We start from the raw sequence: 14,753 nt of genomic DNA on the forward strand, positions 1-14,753 counted from the left end.
ATGCATGTTTCAGTTGCAGCATCAGTTTTTTTATCAGTGTTGCCAAAACAAAGGCCACTTTTTAATGAATGGTCCAAATACTTTCCACGGAGGCTGGAAATGATTGGATCAGGTAAAAATGTTAGGGAATCTGAGCTGGCCTGGGAGATGCACTGCTCAAATCCAGCCCCTGACAGAGGAGGGGGCTGTTATGGGGACAGTAAATCACTGGATGTGAAATGTACTCCTATCAGAGTCTCATTACTGCAGAAGATAATAAGGCTCATGCTGACTGCAGATTCTTAGGCAATAAAGGGACTATGAAGAATGCTACAATATCCAGGCGTTATTTGGCAGCAGCCTGGTTTCGCAATCCCATAAATGAAGATGGTTTGAGACCAGTAAGGCTGGATTTTATTCTGCTGTTCTGTTCTGAATGGCATAGTCACTGAATGTTTCAAGATTTAACACTAGATGGCATGATTTCCTGGAATTTTCCAGAAAAGTAGGACCAGCAATAACAGCGCACACCTCTCATTACAAGAAATGAGTATCACTCTTCACATTTTTGCTGTTGACTCCCTGATAACCTTGAATGAGTCCCGTGCATATATATATATATATGCCAAATTCTCATTCCCCCTTTAGAAGGATATACAGTGTTCTCCCTAGCCTCTAATTGGAATCTCTCTCACTTGGAGGTGTTCTGAAATCTAAGTTAAAAAAAAAAAAAGAGGCACGGGCATTGCTTTTAAATCTGAAAGGCAAACCAAAATGGGCTCTTTGAACACCTCCCACACACTTTTTATGAGTTTGGGAAGGCCACCAATGGCATACATTGTAAGTCTGTACGGCAAATTTCCGGATTGCTAGAAAACCAAAGCTTTCCCAAGGATAATGGAACAATGATAAATCAGGGAAAAGAGAAAGATTTACCAAGTTTCTGGAGACTCTTTGTTACCAAGGAATGATACCCAGCATGCAGACACCAGCTGGAAATTTTGATTTTGGCGGAAGTCTTAAAATGGCTCCCAAGAAGGGTTCAGTAGGGGTTAGAACCTCAATGGCAATGACAAGTCAGCTCTGTGCCAGTGGGACCAAAAACTTCCACAGGTTTTGGGGAAGAGACCCGCCTGTGCATTATCCTTTTTAATTAATTGTGAGTGACAACATAAGCATTTTATACATTTTGTGTAGTGTTTTATTTCTCCTCTTAGGCAACTTTATCATTCTCCCTGGGTACCAGAGACAAAAAGCTCAGCCTGTTGTTTAAAGCAAGAATCATAAATGTAGGGAGAGCTAAAAAGAAAAGTCACCCACCTAGAACTTATTGAACAGAGATTAAGTGTATAGAACAGGACACAAATATTCTGCACTCAGGCTACACCACGTACCTTGACTGCAAAGCTTCTGAGGGATACCTGTAATCTTTTGATTGACAAGCAAAGGGCTCAGCACACACTGATGTGACCCAAGTTGCAGGAAAGAGCAATTCTGAAGGCGAAACTGCACAAGAACTATCTGATAGTTAACACGTGATGCTTGGAAAGGGATCATGGCTTAAAAGCAACAGCAGGAGAGCCACCAGGTGTTAAACCCCACAACAAAGAAATAAACATTACACCTTACTGAGGGGAAGAAGATTATAGGGGAGGAGAAAAAAAGAATACAGCTGAAATTCCCTTTAAAAAGAGAAAACAAAGCACAAATCTAAGGTACTGACAATATAACTAATTTTATCTTCACTATGAAAACACTTGCTATCACAGACAGAATAGCCCAAGGATTAGCTGGGACACTAATTTCAGCAGGTTTTTATAACATTATGAGCATAATTTATGCTCATAATAACTAATCTGGGGCAGCAGCTTTCAGTGCCTTTATATCTTATGGAAATTGGCTGCAATACAACTCAACAAATGCTTTCGGGCCAGAGAATAAATAATTGAATAAGATTCTTGGCAATCTGTGGTCAAAGGTAACGTGTCTTGGCCAAACACCTAACACAAGCATTCAGTTAAAGTGTGCTCTTGGTAAAACTACATTAAAATAACATAGCTGCAGTATGATCATTACTTTGCAGTTTAATGGGTACTCTTCTATGGCTATCTGCTTCAAATACCTTAACAAAACTGCTGTTCATCAAAGAATAGGTAGGATGAAACTCCCTCTCCCTCCTTTGCTTATCTTACTCTTTCACTTGGAGATGATGAAAAAATAGAATAGCCATTTCAAGATGCTATGGTATGCAATTAAAACTGGAAAATACGATCTTTCAGTATTTTATTTATTTATTATATTTTATTATATTATCTTTATTTATTATTTATTTTTATTTATTTAGTATACTATGCATGTCTAACATTAGTTTTCTGTATTCTAAAAAGTTGGGTTATTTTAATAAAAAGCTAAGGCTTTTCAATCTGTTAACACTTTTAGGAATGTTAGTATCACAAAGATAAACCTCATCAGTCTCACATAACTGTTGTTACTTACTTAATTTAAAAGAAATCCATAGCTATTGCATCTCCAGTGTTTCAATGTAATGGAACTGACATTTTTCAGAAGATAAGCATACGGCCACATTATGATTAAGCAATGACCTTCCCTTTAAGTAGTAGCAATTTTAATTCAGTTTTCAAAAGCCTGAAAATAGCAAGCAAATGAAAGGCAGAATGCCAGCAAGTATGAGAAAGCTATACCTCAGTAGGTAATTTTCTTCCAAAATTTTTGTTTCTTTGCTTTAACTTCTCTGAATTTTATCTTTTCCTGGAGCCAAAACCCCCGTCTTCTTGTATATACAACGTCAAACTAGCTGTACTACTGAAAAAAACACTGTTTATTTTAACAACTGGAAAAATACTTCAAGACAGTGCAGGGGAAAGAAGAATATTTTTTAGAAGCAATATCTCCTATGCTTTTTTTCCAGGACTATGTGCTTCACAATTTGAAGCTAAGCAATTTATAATTGAATAGTTTCTGTCTCAACATCAATGACGAGGCTCATCCATCCAAAAAACCACTAAATGCTAAAGGCATCTCTTCTTTGCTACAAATAGCATACGGAAAAATACTCTCTTGCAATTTCTCTGCTGGAACATACTTACGGTCAATAAAATGACTCCGGAAAAGAACTGCACCATGTCAAATTATCATTAAAATTTAACAGCAACCCTGGATAGGTCTGTGAGTTACCTAGTTTGCTGTTCTGTCTTAAAAAAAAAAAAAAAAAAAGGTGAGTCACAGTACTTGGTTCAGAAGAATTGGAAAAGCATGGAATTGTAAAGCATTTCAGACAGGAAGGTTGCATCTTGCTTCTTATATTTGTCTACAAGCAAAACTGTCTTCAATTAATCTGTCCAGCCTTTTGGGAAAGAGTTACTGCTTCTGGCCTCTGCAGCATCCCATGCCAGTGAGTTCCAGTGCTGCACTGTTCACTCTGGAACAAATTACCTCCTGCAGCTCTTCTTAAGGCTGCAGTCTGGTAAGGTAACTGAGTTTCTGGTTTTAGCGTTGTATCAAGCACTGCATACCTCCGCCATTTAGAGAACTGTAACATCAGGACACAGGCAGACCGACTAAAGCAACAGCTTTCAATATTTGGCTTTAAAAAAAAGCCTTTGTGCACTTTTGTTTTGTCTACTACAGTAGGCAAACAGTAGACCACAATTCCATAAAGAATGAAATGTAAAAGCATTCCATCATGATCTGGAAGCCAAAAATGCTCCCTCATTCAATGAATACACTGGGGATGAAAGAAATAGGTGTGGTTTGGTGCCAGCCAACAACTCTCACTCCGTGAGAACAGAGTAAGGAAGCACACTTCTTTTCCAGTCAATCTCACAGGTTTAACAAGCACAGTTTAACCAAACCTCTTTAACTTTTCAGATCAGATACAGAGTATTACATGTCAGTAATGCACTTCTAATGTGTATGTGTGTATATATATGTATATATTTCTATGGTTTGGCCTTTCTCAGTCTTCTTCAGTAGGTAAAGATAAGAGAAACTGACAAAAAGGCAGAGCATGGTGTTGGAGGGATGATGGAAGAACAGGAACAGACAACATGCAGTGACTATTTCTGTTACTGCCTTTGCTTTAGGTAGCATTAGATATTTGCATCTACTGTTCTCCTATCTATTGTCTAATGCTAACAGCTAATGAGCTAGATCTAAATCTAACAAGTATTGCATTAGATGGTGTAAACAGAACACTTCCAGTTGAGCTGATTAAGAAAACGTGTGCTACCATCCTGATTTATCATTATTATTACATCCAAGCATGGAGCAGTATTTCGAGTAGGATCTGAGGGAACAATGCCACAATGGCATATTGCAGCATAATGGCTTTGATAAGAAGCTGTAGCAAGTGCTCCCCCACAAATACTGAAATTCAGCTTTAGGTGTTTCTTATCTCAAAGCTAAACGATTTCTTGGGAGGGACAGGGAAACCTCCGACCAAGATGAAGAGAAATAAATATTAAAAACAAAATCTTACAGCATGTCCTTATGCTTGCTCTAGCATATAAATACATAAAAACAGTACATCAAGTTAGTTCAAGATGCTACACTGACATGAAACACTGTTCCTTCCTTTTTTCTTAAGCCTTGGTACTAGAAAAAACACCTGGGTGTTACAACCGATGGATCAGGAAGAAGACATATCTAACAGGACTGCTAATTAACTTGCTTCTTTTACAATCAGTTTGTATATATATGTAAAAAAAAACAAACAAAACCAAAAACTTACAGCTGGGTGGCAGCATCAGCGTCGGAAGATACAACTCAGACTGCCCTTCGTCCTTTTGAGATGTCCTTCTCTTTTCCCACCAGCCCCTGGGTTACAGCGAACGTCACGTAGTGATGAAGCATAGAAGAAAAGGTCGGGGAACCCCAAACACCTTGGAGCACCCAGACACCCCAGATGCCTAGCAACACGCACCGCAGCTTTGATTTGGTAGAAGATGCACGCCCATCGATTTCAGCAGCAGCATCGTTTGCAAGGGGTGGCGGCGGTGCTTTCCCCGCCCCAGGCACGCCGGCGGCGGCAGGCAAGCTCCCTGCACACCCAGAGACGCTGCAGAGACTCCTCCTTCCAGCCTCTGGAGGCTGAGACCTATTTGGCTGAGACCTGCCGACAAGTCATCACACGAGTGCTTCCAAGCCCCGTCTGGGGTGCCCCGGTGGGAGCAGCCTCGTGGGCTGCCGTGCCCCCCTGCAAGCAGGGAAATCTTCCCCCTTCCTCTCCGCACCGAAACCAGGCTCCTCCCTGCCGTGTCTCCGGACCTGTCCTCCGGGCTCTCGGGGCTGCCGGGCGGGGCAGAGGCGGCAGCGGGGCCCCTCAGGGCAGGGCTGGAAGGCGCGGAAGGGGCGGAAAACGCGGAATGGTGCCGCGCGGCACCTTCCCCCAGGTGTCTGCTCCTCGGGAAGTGGAGGCGGGAATACACGGGATGGATCAAGAGTGAGAGACGGCGGGCGGGAGCTGATAGCAGCCCCCGAGAGGTGTATTCCCTTAGGGGGCTCCGGGGTGGCCCCGGGGTCCCAGGCGCGGCTGGAGCTGGACCAGAGCCCTCGGTTAGAGACGCAAGCAGCCCGCAATGACTTTTTTCTGGGTTGTTTGGTTTCTTTTTCTTCCCACAATACAACATACAGTGCATTGTTTTCGGCTGTGTTTTAAGAGCTGTCCCTTTCTTTCCCTTCACAGTCTTATTTCTGTTTTACAAGGCAGTATTTTCTCTGTTGTTTGCCTTGCTCTATTCCCCCTGCTTCCCCCACCGCACCAGTTTCTCAGCCTCCTCCAAAGAATTACCTGATTAGACTAGCTAGGAAAGTTCCGTCTCTAGCTGGACTCAAACAACTACTCAAAAAAGTTAAACTTATTTGCAGGGCTGAGGTGTTGAGTCAGTAACATCACACAGTGGCAGTGCCGTCATAAATGAAACATCACTAAGAGCTGACATCTCAAAGGAAACAGAACTGCTCTGGCAATTAGTCCACTATAGCAGTGGACACACTACAATTTTGTTCAGCATCCAACCTCCCTAGTTCAGGGTGGTGAGGTGGAACACATCCAGTTTCCAGTGACTCAAAAAAAAAAAAAAAAAAAAAAAAAAAAAATCAGTGTGTGCTGACTACAAAAGTGACTTAGAAAGTACCTAACAACAGTTCTTTCTCTTGCTAACAAAGCATCATAAACACTTTTAATTTCCTATTTAAGGAAGATCAACACATGAAATGATATAAAGGCAAAAGTATTTTCAAAAAGTCAAATTGCTTTTTCACTTCAAATATCAGCATGCGGTTCATGGGTTACTGTCTTATACTACTAAACAGAAAAAAACATTTACAATTTTCTGGATTAATATTTATTGCACTTCAAGCAACCACTCTCCTGTACCAAGCTTTTAGAGGAAAGAATATCGATGACTTCTATCTCTGAAAAGGGGAAAAGGTCTCCTTAGAAAGTGCAAATGTCAGGGAAGTGATTGATTCCTGAATCTAGTAACCCTGGAAATTCAAGAATCATGCAAATAGTGGAAATACTAAGCAGTGGAAAGCTGAATGACCTAAAAGTGAGGCCAAGGAAGTTTAAGATGCATCTGCATTGCTTTTCGAGTTCAGCTGGGGAGCTGGCTGGGAGGCTTCAGCTCTAGGAAATAATGATTAATTCCATATAAGGGAAGGAAAGCTTATAGATTAGTGTTCTTATAGGGGAGAGGGGGGGTTGTCACAGACTTCCAAGGACCCTTGCTGGTGGACCTCACTGTGAGAAGAGTGAAGCAGAGTGATGAAAGACAGGTATGCCAGAGGAGGATGCACTGGGACAAGAAGATTAATTGCATAAATAAAGCTATTATATCAAAGATAAAGTAACTTCACAGTGGCAGATACTATTTAAAGTAACTTCAACATGTATTCATAGATGCAATGATCCCAATGATTTCCTTGTATTTCCTACACCTGACAACTGGAGAGTAATGGATCTGCACAAAAATGGTGTTAAAGGGTCTCTCACCTGTGTAAGGTTTTCTCCTTACATTTGCCAGACAATCATGTATCTGTGTGCACTTCAGTCTAGCTGAGAAGGTGAGCATAACCCTTAGGTATAGCTTTATCATTATTTCCTAACCAAAAGGGACATGTACAGCAAGTGTCCTGGTGCAATCAACAAACATCATTGGCCCGTGTTCACAGCTTCCAGTATCCTCTTAAAATAAATAACCAGATATAAAATGAAATCTTACCTATAACTTTTCCTAGGAATAGTGCTTTTGGGGAATTGAACTGAATATCAGATGCTGTTGGCAGGCTGTAACTTGTTGGAGGATAGTGATCAACCTGGAGGAAGAGAAAAGAAGTGACTGAGCATTTTGGACAAGCCTGCCTTCTTAAGAGTGCTATTGAATAACATCATTTGTGCCTCCACTTACACCTCTGTATGATACGCTTTGCTTTCATATTGCTAAAGGGGAAATAGCTAATACCCTCCTTCCATATGTGCTCTTTTCCAAGGCCTAAAAAAATACCTATATCGGACATTTTTTTGGTTCTAATTGCTCTAGAATACCTTCAGCTTTTTCTTGTGGCTTTGCAATATAATTGTTAAAAATAGGTGTCCATTTTCAAAGTAAATGTTTAGAACAAACGTCATTCCTCCCTAATGTACCTGAGAATGCTAATTGTTTATGCAGAACATACCTGCAAATGAAAAATCAGTTTAAAAGATGTTTCACAGTGAGCATTTACGTGCACAAATACAGAATATCAAATCCTTCCAGTGGTGGTATGGTGGAAATCCCTTTTTTGTACTTAGTGTTCAGGATGTGGAAAGGCTGTTTGACAATGGATTAAAAAGACAGTCACTATCTTAGCTATGTAAAGCTATAGGGTTTTCCCCTTCAATACTGGTTCTCCGCACGACTGCTTTCTCCCTGTATAGTACACCAGCTTTGAGGTAGCTTAAAAGCTTAAAGCTTTGAGCAGCTTTAAGCTGCTCTGTAGTAGATCCCAGAATATCTAACATCATTCCATCACCCAAACCTTAGATTTTTGGACTTCAGGTAATCAAACACACTACGTATGCTAAGAATCTCTTCTGATTTCACAGTGGGAAAACCCTTCAGTGAATCAAAGAACACTGCAAATTTAACCTTGTTCTGCCAGCTAAAATTATCCCAACTTCATATTCCCTGACAAAAACACATAACTGCACACATATTTAAAAAAAAACAACAACAAAAATTGCGCTACAACTATCATCCCAAAATAAGGTATTTCCTCAAATATATCAAAGTGGTGTAGTTGCACATCTCTGAGACGAGGTGGTGCCAGGTTGTCCTGGTTTGGGCCAGGATAAAGGTGATTTTCTGTCTTGTACTTTTGCTTTCAGCTAAGGCTCTGTAAGTAGTTGCACTTGCTGAAATTAACAGCAAGTTTCTCAGACAGTGTCTGCTTCTAGGACTGATAACACTCAATGTTTATAGCTTGCTAGAGGACTGGTGTTGAGAGCCAAGGACACTGCTCAGCTCTGAGGAACATTTACCCTCCAGAAGGAATAAAGTCCCACCTGCAGCCCTCCCTTGGGGAGGAATGGACAAGACAGATGCCAGAATTGACCAAACAGAGTATTCCATCCCATATACGTCACATACTCAGTATAAATTTGAGGCATCATGAAGAACAAGCCATGCTTCCAGCTTCCCTTGCTTCTCTGCCTTTCCTATTCTTCCTTCATTTCCCTGTTCCTTCGGCACCTCAGGATTCCATCCGTTCCTCTGCCTGGGTCCTGATCCGTGCCAGCCATATCTGTGTGTTCCTGCCTCCAGTTCCCAACTGCTGCCGACTCCAGGAGTCCAGCCTGGACTTTCCCAGGGCTGCCCTGCAGCCTCGTGGTGATGTGAGAGTTATTGGGGGAAAGGGAGAATGAACGTGGTATCCATTTCCCTGTATATTGTATATTTGTACATATTTAGTAATTTTTCCTATTTATCATTACTTTTCATTAAAGTTGTGTAGTTTAGTTTCCAACCCATAAGTCCCTCTCCCTTTATTCTCTCTCCCTTTCTTTATCAGGGAGGAGAGAGAGATTAATAGAGAACATCTGTCACTCGGTTTAATTGCCGGCCAGTGTTAAACATGACAATTTGACAGAGGAGTTAGGGCAAAGAACTAGCACTCTTTCCCTCTCGTGACTCCCCCTTTTTTCTGATTCTTTTGGGAAATGCCTAAGAAAAGCACAGCAGAGGCAAGCCTATGTGCACACCTCCACGCTGGAGTCCTACAGTGGACTTCTGTGGCAAAGCTCAAAAAAAAAGAGGCTGCAGGCAGGCAGGACAGCAGTGAAACCATGCAGCTTTCATTTGCAGCCCAGAAGGAATCAAAGATACATCAGTGTGTCCCTCTCCCTCCCCTACTTTGGGACATTTAGTTAGGAATGACCTTGGCCAGATCAGAAAAATAAATAAATCCTTCCAGTGACCTCAAATCCCCTTGGGACTCCTCTGTGTCAGAACATACCATCATGTGCAGAGGTAAAAGATCCTGCTATGTGTGGGAGCTTGGGAGGCAACAAGGAGATTCTGATGCTGTTACATTTCAAGGCCTAACAGATACAGTCAGTTCATTGCCTAGGGACATTACTTTAAACTTACCTCCTGTATTGAAATAATAACTAACAGATCTACTCACATAAATTTTCCAGATCTCATTAAAGCCTAGGAAAGATTTCTAAATGAGTTCAGTTATGAGTTGTTTTAAGGGTTTTAAGGGTTTAACAACTCTGATCGAAATTTTGGGTTGGCTTTGTTCCTGGTTGAAAAAAACTCCACTTAAAATTGCTGATATTGATTTCCTGGCTTTGCCATCAATAAGGCAATTGTCTAGCAATAAAGCCAGCTACTGATCCATTTCTAGCATCTTTTGTCCCAACACTGGACACTTGATTTGCTTTCAACAGCCAGCTTGAGCTATGCCCTTCTCTGATTTTGGCACATGAAATGAAATGGTTCACCACAAGAACAGTGATGGAATAGTAAGGTTTCTGTCTGCTTACTTTTATTGCTGTCATTGTTCTACAACTAGCATTATCTAATAAAAGAACACAGTATTTTAGATGCCCTTAACCTAGGATTTCTTTTTTAGGTCAGACATTGAAGGACCGACCTGAAATTTTTTTTCCGAAGTTGTAACGTGACTGCCATCCAGTGGGTGCTCTAATGCAAGCAGCTGGAACAGAGCAACCACAGTCTTTGTATTAATGCATAATAAAAATGGAACTAGTAAGCATCAGATGATATGTCAGAAAAAGTTATTACATTATTTAACGGGCAAATTAATGATAAAAATTTCATACACAGAGGTTGATTTCATGAATTGGATTAATTACAGATTTAAAGTGATATTTAAAAAATTACTTTTCTTTGAAAGTCAATTAATTCAATTAAGCCACAGAGTGTGGCTTGGAGCATTACACAGATGAACACAGATGAAAGTTTCTGAGCAGCTTGCAGATTCAGCTCTCAAGTCATGCCATGCCACTCCACACTATCTGAAGTTGCTGGGATTTAAGCAGAAATTCAATAAAACATTATTTTAATTTACTGTTCACTAAGATACTAAAATTAATCTTGACAGGAGTCTTGGGGTTAAGAGACATCACTGTAATGGAAATACAATGCCTATATAATCTTAGTAGTCTTGCAAAAATATAAAAAGTATTATATACATAAAAGGTATATTTACACTTCGGAATATATCTATGCTTGTATCATTCTCAGTCCAGCTTGTGTGTGTGTGTTATAAAACTAAGTTTTTTCTTATGCTGAAGACACTTAATAAAAAAAATTTCGAAAATGCAGTGGAGTAATAATGCTGTAAGCTTAATCTTACCCTGCTGAAAGTCTATACAACTTTGCTATTGGCTTCATAATAGAAAGAATAAAGAACTGGATGCATTCTTATCTATACCAATGTAATATTTCTCTCCTGCATTTTGTATTAAAAACCTTCTCAGTCCTGGACACAATCTTTTTGTCTTGAGTGTTAATAATACTCCATAAAAAAAGGGAAGGAACTGCTCAAACATGCCTACAAATTTAGAATAGCCTGAGGATGAAATAATTTGGTGTGCAGGTGTTAGGTGGTGCTCCTCTCAAGCAAAGAAGTAATTTAGGAGAAAGCAAGAAGGTGACAATGCAAATCAAACAGGAGATACTATTTTCCTTCCAAGGATGACTGAACATGACCTTCCAATGAAGTAACAAAGATGAGTAAACTCTGCTGAAAAGTCAGTTAAAAACCTTGCAAAAAAATATTTGTAATATTGAGATATTTGAAAATACTGTCTGGTCAATGCAACAGAAAAGGAGCAGATTCAGGTGGCAATTGTGCAACTCTGAAGCCAGTTTTACTGCAATCCACCTTCTTCCTTAGTGTGGCACTAGTGCTTTGCTGAGCTATATTCTGGCAGATTAGGTCCTTGAACTAGGATATTGTGGATCGGATCAGATCAGAGCCAGAACAAGAAGCCAGAAGCTGTAAATGAACAGTGGATCCAGAGAAGAAGGCAGTACATAAACCCAGCATTTTTACTGGCTCTGACTGTCACAAACCTGCAGCCTCCCTGCTCATCTGGACAGAAGGCAAGTTTTTAGTTTTACATTGTGCTTTGAGCTCTTCAGATGAAGATCTCTGTAGAGGTGCAATTAATATTCATAGAATATAGAATTAAGCCGGGTTGGAAGGGACCTCAGAGATCATCTAGTCCAACCCTTGACCCACCGGAGCAGTTGCTAGACCATGGCACTGAGTGCCACATCCAGTCTTTTTTAAATGTCTCCAGGGACGGAGAATCTACCACTCACCAGGCAGTCCATTCCATAGCCTAATCACCCTCTCCGTGAAGAAATTCTTTCTAATATCTAACCTAAACCTCCCCTGGCACAACTTAAGACTGTGTCCTCTTGTCTTTGTTGATGGGTCGTCTGTGAAAAGAGTCCAGTTTCCCACCTCGCTACACCCTCCTTTCAGGTAGTTGTAGACAGCAATGAGGTCTCCCCTGAGCCTCCTCTTCTTCAGGCTGAACAGCCCCAGCTCTCTCAGCCTCTCCTCATAGGGCCTGTGCTCGAGTCCCTTCACCAGCCTGGTTGCCCTCCTTTGGACCTGCTCCAGGACCTCTACATCCTTCTTAAACTGAGGGGCCCAGAACTGGACACCAGTACTCGAGGTGTGGCCTAACCAGCGCTGAGTACAGGGGAAGAATCACCTCCCTGGACCTGCTGGTGACGCTGTTTTGATACAGGCCAGGATGCCATTGGCCTTCTTGGCTACCTGGGCACACTGCTGGCTCATGTTCAGTTTCTTGTCGATGCAGACTCCCAGGTCCCTTTCTGCCTGGCTGCTCCCAGCCACTCTGTGCCCAGCCTGGAGCGCTGCATGGGGTTGTTGTGGCCAAAGTGCAGGACCCGGCACTTGGCCTTGTTGAACCTCATCCCGTTGGAATCGGCCCAACTCTCCAGTCTGTCCAGGTCCCTCTGCAGAGCCCTCCTGCCTTTGAGTTGGTCCACACTTCCTCCCAGCTTGGTGTCATCTGCGAATTTGCTGATGATGGACTCAATCCCTTCGTCTAGGTCGTCGATAAAGATATTGAACAGAACTGGGCCCAACACTGATCCCTGGGGGACACCAACTAGTGACCGGCCGCCAACTGGATGCAGCCCCGTTCACCACCACTCTCTGGGCCCGGCCCTCCAGCCAGTTCCTAACCCAGCACAGGGTGCTCCTGTCCAAGCTGTGGGGCTGACAGCTTTTTCAGGAGGATGCTGTGGGGGACGGTGTCAAAGGCTTTGCTGAAATCCAGGTAAACCACATCCACCGCCTTCCCCTCATCCACCAGACGGGTCACCTGATCATAAAAGGAGATCAGGTTGGTCAGGCAGGACCTGCCCTTCCTAAACCCGTGCTGGCTGGGTCTGATCCCTTGCCCATCCTGCAGGTGCTGTGTGATTGCCCCCAGGATGATCTGCTCCATAACACTGCCAGGCACTGAGGTCAGGCTGACGGGCCTGTAGTTTCCCAGGTCATCCTTCCGGCCCTTTTTGTGGATTGGCGTGACATTCGCCAACTTCCAATCGTCTGGGATGTCCCCCGTGAGCCAGGACTGTTGGTATATGATAGAGAGAGGCTTGGCGTGCTCTTCTGCCAGCTCCCTCATCACTCTTGGGTGGATCCCATCCGGTCCCATAGACTTGTGGGGGTCCAAGCAGCTCAAGAGGTCACTGACTGTGTCCTTCAATATTACAGGGGGGCTGTTTAGATCTTTATCACCTTCTACAAGCTCCAGAAGCCTGCTGTCAACAGGATAACCTGTCTTTCTGTTGAAAACTGAGGTAAAGAAGGTGTTAAATACCTCAGCCTTTTCCTCATCTTTGATAACTATATTCCCACCCATGTCCAGTACAGAATGAATGTTTTCCTTGCCTCTTCTTTTGCTATTGATGTATCTGTAGAAGCATTTCTTATTGTCCTTCACAGAGGTAGCAAGATTCAGTTCATGTTGTGCTTTTGTCTCTCTGATTTTCTTTCTACATGACCTGACTATATTCCTAAATTCCTCTTGAGAAGTTAGCCCTTTTTTCCATAATTGATAGGCCCCCTTCTTAATCCTAATTTCTTTCAGAGTCTCCCAGTTCAGCCAGACTGGTTGCCTTCCCCGCCGGCTCGCCTTCCGGGACTCTGGGACAGCCTGTTCCTGTGCCTTCAGAATATGCTCTTTGAAGTATGTCCATCCCTCCTGGACCCCTCTGTTTTCAAGGGCTGTTTCCCAGGGTATACTCTGAACTAGTCCAAAATCTGCTCTCCGGAAGTCCAACACAGAGGTTTTACTGACAACCCTCCTTGTATCCCTTGTTTATCCTTGTTATCCCTCCTTGTATTCCTTGTTTTAGGAATCACTCCAAATCTGTTTTGATGATTCGAGTGCACTGATGAGCCTTTTGCATTTCTTTAGAATCGAGTAGTCTTTTTATGATGAAATCTCTTTGTCAAAGAGAATTGGAATTAGCAACAATTCACCATGAGATACAGACCAAAGACATTGCAAAAAAAAAAAGAGAAAATAAAGGGTTTTTTCTTTTTTCACTTAATAATGTTGTAGATTTTCTGAAGTTGTTCAATTATCAGGGCTAATTTGCCACACTGTATAAAAAATACAAAATTTGTATAATTTTTGAATGCAAATGTAGATACATAAATTAAAATGTAATAGAAGCACTGAGAAGTAAGAGGACACTATTTAGGCTGGCTGAGAAAATTCTCTGATGCTTCTTTCACGCATCTTTTGGCTTTTTGTTGCTCTCTTCAACAGATAAATTAGGACAAAAGTTAATAGAACCAATAGCAGATCATATAATACCACATTATTAAAATGAAGGCAATATATCTGAGCTATCTAAAGACAACTTTGACAGGACATTAGTTTGTCCAGTTTATGCTGCCATATAATGGAACGCACCTATTTCTGTTTTGGCTTTTTAGGCTTAATGCTAGACTACAAAGATACTTAATGTTGGGGTTTTTTGTTTTAGTTTGGGGTTTTTTGTTTTAGTTTGGGGTTTTTTGTGTGTGTGTTCTTTCTTAGTTTCTTTAATACTAGTAATAATTGGTGTAAAACCAGCAATTTTAAACATCAAGGAAGACATGTTGATTGCTGGAAAAACATTATAGAAGAAGGAAATAATCTCCACCTAAACTAATCTATGTAACCTATGTTGTGAGGT

The 14,753-nt window shown here is 41.7% G+C and overlaps 1 protein-coding gene across 1 annotated transcript in view; it reads right to left on the reverse strand.

The window, feature by feature from the left end:
- CNTNAP2 (contactin associated protein like 2) overlaps positions 1-14,753 on the reverse strand; it is an 816,026-nt gene that overhangs the window by 9,129 nt on the left and 792,144 nt on the right. Inside the window, exon 21 of the mRNA XM_030444894.1 lies at positions 7,224-7,317. Coding sequence (XP_030300754.1) covers positions 7,224-7,317 — 94 coding nt within the window. The remainder of the gene's footprint in view (positions 1-7,223; positions 7,318-14,753) is intronic.

The sequence above is a fragment of the Calypte anna genome, chromosome 2, assembly GCF_003957555.1.
Source record: "Calypte anna isolate BGI_N300 chromosome 2, bCalAnn1_v1.p, whole genome shotgun sequence".
Taxonomy (NCBI): domain Eukaryota; kingdom Metazoa; phylum Chordata; class Aves; order Apodiformes; family Trochilidae; genus Calypte; species Calypte anna.